General features: G+C 34.8%; 2 protein-coding genes across 2 annotated transcripts; both read left to right on the plus strand.

Annotated features, from left to right (window-relative positions):
• The first annotated feature begins 1092 nt into the window (after positions 1-1092).
• Positions 1093-5884, plus strand: LOC144574519 (AP2-like ethylene-responsive transcription factor At1g16060). The gene is made up of 7 exons (XM_078324479.1): positions 1093-1290; positions 1370-1452; positions 2575-2583; positions 3559-3647; positions 3818-3942; positions 4368-4444; positions 5035-5884. Exons 1-7 carry the CDS (start codon positions 1094-1096, stop codon positions 5550-5552), a joined length of 1098 nt encoding a protein of 365 aa, XP_078180605.1. The 5' UTR covers position 1093; the 3' UTR covers positions 5553-5884.
• Positions 5885-6780: 896 nt separating this feature from the next.
• Positions 6781-9832, plus strand: LOC144574893 (GDSL esterase/lipase At5g37690-like). The gene is made up of 4 exons (XM_078324987.1): positions 6781-7108; positions 7667-8031; positions 8769-9036; positions 9450-9832. Exons 1-4 carry the CDS (start codon positions 6871-6873, stop codon positions 9665-9667), a joined length of 1089 nt encoding a protein of 362 aa, XP_078181113.1. The 5' UTR covers positions 6781-6870; the 3' UTR covers positions 9668-9832.
• Positions 9833-13078: the final 3246 nt, after the last annotated feature.

Here is a 13078-nt window from a genome sequence, read left to right on the forward strand (position 1 = left end):
AAAAAAGTTAATTTATTAGTTTAATTTCATCATACTATAAAATTTTAATCTTGTCGTAGGTACAAGTAAATGAATATATATTTTCAGTTTGAATGCTATATAAAAAGCTTATAATTAATTAACCTTCAACTCTGAAAGCAAAATGGATAGTTATCTGCTCAAAGTTGTAATTGCTTCTGATTGGACAAACCATTGAGCTTTCTTCCCTGGGTCAAAATAGTTTAATGTCACATTAATTATATTTTTAATTTCATTTTTGGGTGATCTGTACGTCTCTTTGTTAATTTGTTCTAATTACATCTCAATTTGAATTAATGAAGCGCCTATTTGATAAATGACACTAATTAATTAACACCTCATCATAATTAACTTGAGAATTTTCTAAACCAAGTAGCATATATCCATCCATAGATAAGATCAATAATTATGTTATGTGAAATATTCTTTGTTTATTTAAGCTGTGGGTTCTCTTCTCTCAGACGATCTATCAACGGTTGGTGTTATTTTTTTGAATCCCGAAATTATGTCCTGATCCAAAACCCAAAACCCAAAAGTTGAGTTACTTTAGGAGATCCGGACCCCATGAGACTCAAATGTACTTGCGATTGCCATCAGACGGATCTAAACTACACAATACTCCACACCCACAGTCTGATCTGATGGAATCCCGTTTAAAAACAAAGAATCCCAACTTTTGAAGTGGAAAACAAAAACCAAATCTGCCGAGCCGAGCCGAGCCGAGCGTTATGACTTATGAGGTAACTGCCAAACGGGCTTTGCCACGAAGCAATTAATTTGGACTCATCTGACCACTTTCACAAGGCAAGGCCAGGCCAGGCCAGGCTATTAATAACTGCCACCACAAGAGATCAAGAGACATTACCTTCTCTTGTATGTGCACACGCATTTTGTTTTCATTTGCCACATAACATCCAGTGTACAGTACTACCCTTGCCTTTGCCACTTTGCCTCCTTGGTTCCTATATAATATAACTACGACCCTCCCCTTTTTAATAGTATTAATACCCCACAATCTCAACATTGCCAAACCAAAAGAGACATTACCTTCTCTCTCTCTCTCTCTGTATTCCAAATGAAGAGGCCATGCCCAAACCCAAACCCAAACTCTCCTTCTGCCTCCACCTCCTCTAACTCCTCCTCTTACAATGCATGTGAAAAGGAGGAGAACAAGCCCAAGTCTAAGCGTCCCAAGAGAACCCAAAACCCACCCAAAACCCTCTCTCCTAATGGCAATGCAAAGAGGAGCTCTATCTATAGAGGAGTCACAAGGTAATTCATTAATGAAGCTAGACTTCATTTCATCAGAAAAATTCACAAGCTTATATATATATGCATTGCATGCAATCAGGCATAGATGGACAGGGAGGTATGAAGCTCATCTATGGGATAAGAACTGTTGGAATCCTCTACAGAGCAAAAAAGGAAAACAAGGTACTTGATTAATTAATTAAACCCATTTTTTTTTTTTTTTTATCCAATTGATCTTAATTTCTTTTCATCTTATTTTTTTGGTATAAACACAGAATCAAATGTTGGTTGTATTAATAATTTTCTTTTAATTACAAGTTGATTGTTTCAAAGAAATGCTAGCGCTTATTGCTTATTTGGAGTTTTCTTATTGTATTAATGAATTTATAATTATTATCTGTTCTCCATTTAATTTGTCAAGATGCAAAACAGATAATTACCAGCTTATACCCACCATTTTCATTTATTTTTCTCCTCTGAACAAATTGTTCACACTTTTTTTTGCCATGCATGGCCATACCATTTGCACAATTGAAACAGTTTTTATATTTTTATTTTTTTCCTCAACATGGCATTTAACTAGCTAGCTAGCTCTTACTATAGAGTCTCCAACTACAATCCAGAAACAACCTCAGCATTAAATAGGGTTTATTGTGACAATGAGTGCTGATGTTGTTGCATCTGACACTGGTAAACGACACAATCAATAGAAAACATATTATTCTTTCTACCCCATTTTAATTAAATCAATTATCTTAATTAGCATGCAATAGCATCACCTTAGAATTAATTTCCTTAATTTATATCTCATTTAATTATATAGTTCCCATATGCTTTTCTAATTAAGTAATGTATCTTATTATTATTATTATTATTATTTTTTTCTAATTATACTAATTCTAATAAAATACAAATAAATATTTTGTCCTTTTTTAAACACTACTGAAAGGGAAAAAAACTGTAACGGTTACTTTATTAATTACATGGCCTTTTGACAGAGAAATTAATTAAAAGACACACATGCATGTTACTTGTTAATTGTTACTTTTGAAAGAGGGCCCCTGAGTTTGAACTTTAATTGAACCCAACTTGTGAATTGTTATTATTCCTTTAATTTAATTTAATTAAGATTGATTAGTTTACATAGATAGAAATAATATGCAAATTAATATTGGAGTTTTGCTGTACATGCCTGACATGCATTCTGTCTTGATTTGAATTGGGATTTGCCTGGGGATCTGCGCTTGCTTTGGTCTTTGCCTCTTTGGTGTTGGTCCACTGATGCTGTCTGCGTGACTTGATTAGTTTATTTGGGTAAGTCATCACTCTTTTCAGATTCATCTGAAAGTACATCTTTTTTTTTTTGATCGGTACGTTCATCCGCTCTTTGATATATAGTGCCATTTAGTTGTTGTGTTGTGTTGTGTTGTGTTGTGTTGGGAGATTAAAAAAGAGAGTATAAATTTTTCTTCGGAGGTACATTGAAATAAATAAACATCAGCTGATAGATCAGCAAGTTCCACAACAATTAATGAGTCCTTTTTGGTGTCTTTCTACAGACTGCAGAAAACAGAGACTCTTTGCCACCAAAAAAAATAATTATAATTCAACATGTGAAATTAACTTTTGGAAAAGATGATGCACACAATTTTACTGAAAAAGACTAACAGGAATAGTATTTATGCCAACCACGTTAGAATTATTCCTTTAATTTTAATTTTAATTTTTCTTTTTTTTTGGGGGGGGGGGATTGGGGACCAAATTGGTACCCAAATCAACAACTCAAATATAATAAGTCTCTTGCAGCATCTGATTTGCCTAACCATTAGTAGAAACAAAACTGGTAGCTAAACCAAGTTTAAACAAATCCTATGCACAATATTTAATGTAATAGTTAGTAGTTTTCTAATTTGGGGTGTAATTAAGTTTTGGTTGGCAACCATAATTGTTTACTAGATCAATTTCAACAATCTATAGAATGTCAAGCCATCTCACTGCAATCTAGCCCAGACCCGGATTGATTCAATAAATGCTTACTAATATATCAACCTAGCTCCAACAATATGCATTAGACAATCGATCTCTGTTAGTACCATATATATCACATGATATATATTGCAATCTAGCTAGCTAGCTATCCTATATGTATTCTTATATAATGAGATATATATATATATATATATATATATAATTTAATTTGTGTATATTTGACTATATATTAGTTTTTGACAAGAACTTGACTACAAATTTGTATAGTCAATTAATTTGTTAAATAATAATATACTTCAGGAGCATATGATACTGAAGAAGCTGCGGCACGCACGTACGACCTTGCTGCACTCAAATACTGGGGTCCAGAGACTTTGCTGAATTTTCCTGTAAGTCTATAAAAAAAAAAATGGTTTCTTGAGCAAGGTCCACTTTCAAGTACATTTATTAATAGTTGAGTTGAGAGCATATGTACAGTACTATATATGGTTGCATTATTATGAGAAGAAAGGGAAAATTTGTAATTTAATGTATGTGTACAAATTAAATTGAATTGCAGTTGGAGAGGTATGAGAAAGAGATAGAGGTGATGGAGGCAGTGTCAAGAGATGAGTACTTGGCATCTCTCAGGCGCAGGAGCAGTGGCTTTTCTAGAGGAGTTTCCAAGTACAGGGGAGTGGCAAGGTATTTATTAAATATTAAATATTAAATAGCATTTATTAAATGGATGGCTGTGATTCAAGGATAAGCATCACAGACATTGATCATTCAACGGATGGCTGTGATTGTGCTGATTTGATTTTTAATTTCAGAATCCTGTACTGTTATTATTTGGTCCCCTGAGTTTGGTAAAAAAAAAAAAAAGAAAAAAAAAGGTGACTGGTTAGTTGAACATGTCACGTGACAGTGATGTGGAGTTTCTGATTAAATTGCTCATGTAGCTATTTGTGCGTCAGATGCATGGCCTTCTTTTTGTTGCTTTAGAATGATAGGCCAATTCCAAATGATGACATGCAAATCTCTCTACTCCAATAAAGTGAAACTGAAAATATATATATAGACAATTAATGACAAAAGTTAATTAACAAAATTAATAATGATTAATGCAGGCACCATCACAATGGAAGATGGGAGGCAAGGATTGGGAGAGTATTCGGCAACAAGTATCTCTACCTAGGAACATTCAGTATGTATATGTATATATACTGGAAATGTGGTACTCGTATGAATAGTTGTATGAATAGTTGTCATAGGAGATCCGGGCCTAGATATATATATATGCCTACTGGTGCTCGTGACAAGCACGTGAGTCGATTTACAGAAAATGGATTCCAGGTGGATTGGAATAAAGATCCACCACCACCACCACTTTTAACTCCGTAATGAGTGCTAGCTGCTTGTCACGTGAGAAGATCTTATGAACTACTTGTTTTCACCTCATGTCGTCTGTCTCTGTCTCTCCACCTCCTCTTCTATTGATATATTTACTGTTGCATTCATATACCCCCATCTACTCAGTTAATTTGAATCACGTACCGCCTGGTTGACAAATTTTCTCGCAAGATCAGGATCGTAATGTCTCAAGAACATAATATATATATGAACTCGGATCTAAGGGTTAATATCAATAATATATATATAGTCAGCATCCATTAAATTTTTGATACTACTATTACTATATATGTTGGTTTCGCCTAGCTGCAGCATAATGTTCCAATTTGCAAGCATGTCTCTGTGTATGTATGCACATAATTGCATGTTTTTCCATTTTTACAGGTACGCAGGAAGAAGCAGCACAGGCTTATGACCTCGCCGCAATAGAATACCGGGGCATAAATGCTGTGACCAACTTTGATATCAGGCGCTACATTAAGGATCAGCCTGAAACAAGTCCACAAGAGCAAGCCCAACCTGCCCAATTGTGCGAGACCCAGCCTGAATCCGAATCCAGCCCCACAGAGCCTCAAGAGATAGTGCCATCAGATGTAAATGTAAATGTAGATGACTATTTATTGAGTCAGGGACTTAGCACGGTAGAGGTAGAGGACCCATGGAATGCTCTCACAGAAGAGAAGTTTGCATTTGATCTCGATACAAATATTGACTACTTGTTGCGTGACGTGCAATTCGAGGATGATATTGAGTGTATTCTTAACGGGCCGGACTGTAATGCAAATGGGGATGTTGGTGGTCTGAATGTGAATCCGGTGAAAGGAGAGGAAATGAAGAATGTTTCATCCAATGCACCGATTGTTTGTGTGTGCGCCAACTCATATGCTTGTTTGTGTTGGTAGGTGGATCGATGGTGTGTTGTGCATTCGGATTTTTTTTCCTCTTTTGTTTATTTTTTTGAGGAAGTTTTTCGGGACAATTGTGTCCCGACTTAGGGCATAGTTGAACAGTTTGTCTCGGGCTCCATAAATGAGTGCGCGCTAACTTCTTTCTTTCTGCTCGTTTGAACACCGGTTCAAATTAAATGGCTAAGAGTTGAATTTGTGTGTTTCTGGTGTGCTGCAAAGATTATATCTGCAGACAATATATTTGTATCATACAAAAGTGTGACATATATTCCAAGTCCAACAACTATATATATATATCTTCCATTTTTATAATATATCTTGAGAAAGTCAATTGATCCTCTTTAACTTTTCTACTTGAGTAGTGTTCACTACAAAAGGAAAATATACATCTTCGATCTCCTTGCATTGTTTGATTTTGTATTATAATTGGGATCCACGTACTGTGAAATTTGAATGGCTGAATTATACAATGAAAATATATAATATATACAACCTTTTGTAGATGGACTGGCAGAAAGTCTAAGTCTAGATTTTGTTTATAATTATTTTGGTAAGGTTAGTAGTGCTCATCACATTAGCAAAAAAATGTTGTAGAGAAAGATCGATCTACATACATCTTCCTTGCAATTATATTTGGTCTAGTGTACTTGGACTTGATAGTGAATTTTAGATCTATCTATATATTTTACAATAAAACAGTGTTCCAAGGCAATGTCCATAATTAAATCAAAAATCAAATTAATTACATGGTCAGCAAGCCTAGAAGAGAAAACAGAGTTGAGCTCTCTGTTAGTTTGGATTTTTGAGCCGAATGTAGGTAGGGGTGTCAATGAGTACGATACGAGTAGAGTGGAACCATTTTCATAACCATACCTACTAAGAATTGATCTTACTCATACCTTATTCATATCAGTTAACCTATCCGTACCTGTTAATATTAGCAGGTAACAAAAGTTTAAGTTTTAGGACTAACTAAACCTTTCTATTTCCCATTCGTTATTGGATGAGTTGCGACAATAGCTGATCCCATATCCCGTGAGTCCGCATCGTCTGCATTAACTCAAGAGAGAATCTTTTCAGTTAATGCATATGCACCGTCTGATTGTAAACGGAGCCCATCCGGCCTATGCCTATAACATGGGGTCTTTAATATATGTGCGGATCTAATTCGCACGAATCATAAAGCTGATCGGACTGTCTAAATGTATTAACTCAAGAGATTGGACTCCCGCTCGAACTCCAAAGACTCTCTCAAGAGTCGAGAGAGAGTAAGAGAGGGTTGGAGAGGAGAACTGAAGAGAGATAGCTTGTAATGACGCCACCATACCACCGCGGCCACCACCTACTCGGTCTTCTCTTCTCCCTTCTTCTCTTCTCAGATCCTATGGCAACTGCCTCTCCAACCGCCGCGCTGCCTACCTCCGCCTCCAGCCTCTTCGTGCTCGGCGATTCTACGGCCAACTGTCGCCACAACAGCCGCTACACTGCTCTGCTCTGGTTCAACTTCTCCCTTCCCTCTTGCTCCAATCCTCTACTCCCTGATTTCATTGGTAATCAATCTTTTCTTCACTCCCCTCTTAGATCAAGGGCTTGGACCATATATATTTTTACAATTTTTCTTGATTATTTCTTGATTATTTCTTGTATGTCTATGGAGGTGCCTATATTCCACTATCTTTCTGTTAATTGGGAAAATTGTACATTTCTAATCCTACCTCGGTTAATATGAAGAGAAAATTGGATTATTATGGACAATTTTGTCATATATTATATGAATCTTCAAATTCCAATGCCAAATCTCCAGTAAATTGAAGCCTAGTTTCTCTATTTCATTCTAATGCTTGTTTTTTCTTACTAATTTTGCTCACGTTAGTTGAAGTTGGGCTGGACTTGTTCTTAAAATACAAAGTTTAGGATATACAAAAGAAAATTTGCACATCTTACCTTACTTTTATGGTACTTTGACAACATGCTAATAGCAGGCGGGTAAAATCTTTTGCAAAAAAGAGTAGCTTGATAGAACAATATAAAGATTAAAAAGATTGATTTATTTAAACTTTTTTTAATACTGACAAAATTTAATCAGGAACTCTTGTAAATTCAAACAGCTAAGAAAATGGGACTCCTTCCACCACCTCCGTTCCACACTTTAGCAGTATCCTCCAATTTCACTGCCTCTGTGTGGAACTTCGGTACTCCACAAGGCACTATTCTCTCTTCTACCAACTCATTCTCTTCTCCGACACTAAGTTGGCAAGTAAGGCAAGTGGAGGAGGCAATTCAACTCTTACAGCTTCAGTATGGCCCCAGAATTGCTCCCCAAGTGGCATCATCAGCACTATATCTTCTCTCATTTGGGACTGATGATTATATGCGAATTTTCAGGCGTCAGTCTGAGGTTAGCTCCAGCCCAAAATATCGACGGCATAAGCTAGGCCCACTTCTTGTCACGCACATGGTTCGGGCTATAAAGGTTAGTAGCTGGTACAGTCTATTACCTGACAAAATTTCTATCGAAATCTCTGTAAGAAATGGTTGACCTTGTCTTCTCTTTTCAAATGTGTTAATAACCTATGGGCATATTTGAGGACCACTTTTAACTTCAACAACGAATTACGGGTGTTTTGGAGAGTAGCAAACACAGCTTTTCAGTTAATTTGTTTATTTTATAATGCAGGGCGCTTTTTTTTTTTTCTTCATATTTTAAGGATCAAATTCCTTGTTGATGGATATAATTTTTCTTACAATATAATTACGAGCCTTCTCTTGGTTAGTACTAATCTACTCTTATCTAGGTCCTTAATTAAAAATTTGCATACATTAACATTTGAGTGCCGTGACTCATTTTTCATGGCTGCAAGTCTTGGTCACTTTCAAGTTTCATCACGTAAATGATTCTTGAGCATAGTAAATGTTAGGATGTTTGCATTAACCAAATATTTGCAAATTTTATTTCGTATGGCTTTAAAAGCTGCAATCAAAATTCACTGCTCTTGATTTTTTTAATCCAGGTTTGATAAAAAAGGCATTACCTGAGTTCGAAGGAGAATACTTATCAACTCCTAACACTTGTCCATCAATGAATTGTAAACGTTGGTGTTATACCTCAAACAATTTTGGGTTAGTTGTAAATTTGAAAAATACAAGGTGTTATCCGGAAATACATTTTTATGTAAGGTGCGATTGAAAAACTTTTGGGTACATTTGCAGGATCTGTATTATGCAGACGCAAGGAGAATAGTAGTAATCGGACTGGGTCCTATTGGATGTGCGCCACATGTCATGTTGCATAGGAGCAGGAACAGTGGATTGGATAGAAGGAATTGTGTGGTTGATGTGAATGATCTGATCGAGGGATACAATGCTATACTAGAAACCAGGCTGCAAAATCTGAGAAATGAGCTTCCAAATGCTCAGATTTTGTTCTGTGATGTGTACAAGGGTATTTTGGAGATTATCTCAAATCCTAAAATCTATGGTACTAACTTTCTCTCTCTTTATTGTTGGATATTATATACTTATGTTGTTGTGTAAGTGCTGATTTATTAGTTAAAGTGAATAGAAGTTGTTTGTACTGTATGCTCGGATTGAGAATTAAATTGATTTGGCTTTCTTCTATCCAAGTTGCAACAGAGACCTTCACTTCTCAAACTTGAAATGGGTATTTTAATACAGGAATATATGTGTACTTGTTATAGCATACATGTCATTATTGACACAAGGCAATTCAAGGCATAATTGGGCTTACCAAATTAAAAAAGAATCATGTTTGATAGCAGAAGGTAATACCTTAAAATAACACCATTTGTGTAGTAGTATTATCACCACAGTTAAATGCTACATCAAGTTATTAACTGGTATCTTCCTTCATTTGTTTTCCTTTTCCAATAGGATTTGAAAATGTGCAAGATCCATGTTGTCGGGTGGGCCCGCTTACCGGTGTACCATGTAAGGCTAAGGATATGGCATGTGTTGAGCCGCATAGACATGTTTGGTGGGATTCATATAGCACCACTGAGGTCGTGAATTCTCTGCTTGCTGATTGGTCATGGTCAAATTCCTCATTGACCAGCATTTGTGGACCTGCGCCATTGCAAGACTTAGCTTGAAATGGGCTTGAGTTGGAGATAGATATGGCTCCAATAATTAGGATGTATATTCTTCCACTTTTTGTAAAATGGAAAATTAGTTTGATTGTTTTTTTTGTTCTTCTTTGGGGGTCAAAGACCAAATGTAAAACCCAATATATGACAAGGTGAGATCGTTGTAGAACATGCCCCGATATTTCTTTGTAAAGAGAAACAACAAGGTGTCAAGAGAACACAGGAATAACTACTGTTGGTGTAGTTCAAATAATGAAGATAGGAACTTAGTAACTGGCCTATGAACTTAGTATGTATGAGATCGAGTCTCCGGCCTCCATTTGATTAATGTAACAATTAACGCGCACTGACTTTTTAGTTGCTTGACTGCTGGTAATGCTACGGAATTTCAGAGGATGTAGTGCAGAATTTTTCTGGTTCCGCAAGTTTCATTTAGGTAATTTATTCAGTATATTTTATTTCTGGACTGGGGGAATTTGTTCTGATCTACTGGATGAATCACTAGTTCAGAGAAAAGGTTTTAGAACTTGTAACTGAAACTGTTCCCATCGAGAGAGAAATTTCAGTATATTGTCTGATATACTAATAGTCTAATACTATTCCCCCTAGACAGAAACAACACCTTTGGAGTACTTTGTTGAAGGGACTAAAAGAACGGGTACAAATAGGAATTTAATTTGGACTAAGTTTGAACTAGAGCAAAATTTATACGTACCCATTAATCAAAATTGAAATTGTGGTGTCTTAATATTAATGAATGAAGTAATTAACTATTATTGTATTATCATCAGTAATAAGTAATAACTAAGTGCTACAATGTCTTCATAATTAATGAACACAAAGATGATTTAATTTGATTTATCGTCTTAATTTTCAGGTGATATGCAACTGGAAAATTAGATAGGTTTTTAAGTTTTAAAAATAGAACTTCAATCAACAATTAAACTTTGAAGCTGGAAATGGAGGGGAACTACGTATATATTGCATATTTTTGTCCTATATAAGTGAAGCATTGAAATCTTAAATTAGAATGCATGATCAAGGTTTCAACGTTTTTAATTAAATGCATGTAACTTTTTAAAAAGAAGAAAGACATGACATCCGGCTGAAAACGCAACACACACACACACACACACACACACACACACACATATATATTTTTGTTTCATGTCATTAGATGAATTTAGTTATTCTGTAAGCAGATATGTAATGAGCTAATCAATAATTCATTGATTCTGAATTTAGCTATTCTGTAAGTAAATAAGTAAATATCGTTCCGTGAGAAAGTTTGAGATCATACACAATTTATTCTCGCCACATGTTAATTAATGAAACTTCTTTGGCTTGCAAAGCATCAATATGGCATGACAAAGACACATTTTTTTTGTTTCTGTGCTAGCTTTTCCAAACAAGGTTTGATATTAATCCAAACACGCGTGCATTATTTCAGTGAGTGTTTCATGGATAGAGGGAGAGGGGTTGGCTACTCTACTTTCATAAGCATATGAGTGCATATGCTTATAAGTTCTTTTTGCATTTTTAATGTCTAAATAGTTGATCTGAAACACTCAACATGTTCTTCATACTATAATGTGCTTGGAGACCAAATTTTATATTGTTTGAAAAAAAATTTACTATTTTTTAAGAATTTTTCAAAAGAAGGTTTTTCATATATATATATATATATATTAATATTAATATTTTTTATGACTGTTTTGAAAAATTCTAAAAAAATAGTAAAAAAAATTCAAAAAAATATAAAATTCAGTCTCCAAACACATTCTAGTATGGAGAACATGTTGAGTACTTCAGATCGACCATTTAGATATTAAAAATGAAAAAAATAACTTATAAGCATATGCCTCATATGCTTATGAAAGTAGAGTAGCCAACCTCATATATATATATATAGAGAGAGAGAGAGAGAGAGTAGAACTAGGGTGTTCTTAAGTTCACCAAGTCCTTTGGTGAACTCAAGTCTAAACCCCATCAAATCGGCTTCAAATAACGAATCTAAACTGTTGAAATCCGCCTACCTTTATGAGTGATGCATCTACATTTGAAAATTTTAAACATTTGAACTAATTTAGTATAAAGTCAAATGGTCAAAATTAGAAGGTTAGCAAATTAATTTTAAAGCATTCATTTTTGGAAGGTTTTTTTGACTACTTGACGCTATGCAAAATTAATTTCAAAATTAAAAATTTTTATATGTAGACGCATCTCTCGTAAAGTAGACGAGTTTCAACGGTTCATATTCGTCGTTTAAAGCCGGTTCGATGGGTTTTAGACCTGAGTTCACCAAGGAACTTGGTAAACTTAAGAACACCCTAGTTCTATTATATATATATATAGAGGTGGGCTACGGTGAGTTGCGAAGTAAAACGCATTTCTACTTCACGCCGTATTTTTATTTTGAAAGTTCAAACGACCGATCCGAACCGTTAGATGTTTAATCCATATTGAAATGTGCTTGGAGACCAAATTTTACATTTTTTGGAATTTTTTTTACTATTTATTAAGCATTTTTGAAAATTGCTGTTTTGCTGTGAACAGTAAAAAAAAGTAAAATTTTCTGGACCATCAGATCAGCGACTTTCAAAATTGCTTAATAAATAGTAAAAAAATTCCAAAAAATATAAAATTTGGTCTCCAAGCACATTTCAATATGGAGAACAAGATGAACGGTTCGGATCGACGTTTTGAACTTAAAAATCGCAAAATATGAGCATGAAGTAAAATAGTCGCTATACTTCGCAACTCACCGTAGCCCATCTCTCTCTATATATATATATGAGCTACGGTGAGTTGTGAAGTAAAACGCGTTTCTACTTCATGCCGTATTTTCATTTTGAAAGTCCAAACGATCGATCCAAACGCTCAACATGATCTTCATATTGAAATGTGCTTGGAGACCAAATTTTATATTTTTTGGAATTTTTTACTATTTATTAAGCAATTTTGAAAACTGTTGTTTTGCTGTGAAAGTAAAAATTTCTGAACCATCGGATCAGCGATTTTCAAAATTGCTTAATAAATAGTAAAAAAATTCCAAAAAATGTAAAATTTGGTCTCTAAGCACATTTCAATATGGAGATCATGTTGAGTGGTTCGGATCGGTCGTTTAGATTTTCAAATTGCAAAATATGAGTGTGAAGTAAAATAGTCGCTTTACTTCGAAACTCACCATAGCCCATCTCTCTCTCTCTCTCTATATATATAGAGAGAGAGAGATTGGCTAATATGCTTTCGGTAGCATATGGGCCGAAATACACACGGTCCAAATTTGAAATTTCAAAATTCAAAAAGTCGATCTGAACCGTTCATCTTGTTCTCCATATTAATATGTGCTTGGATACCAAATTTTACATTTTTCTGATTTTTTTTACTATTTATTAAGTCACTTTGAAAATGGCT

The sequence above is a fragment of the Carex rostrata genome, chromosome 23, assembly GCF_964058835.1.
Source record: "Carex rostrata chromosome 23, lpCarRost1.2, whole genome shotgun sequence".
Classification (NCBI taxonomy): domain Eukaryota; kingdom Viridiplantae; phylum Streptophyta; class Magnoliopsida; order Poales; family Cyperaceae; genus Carex; species Carex rostrata.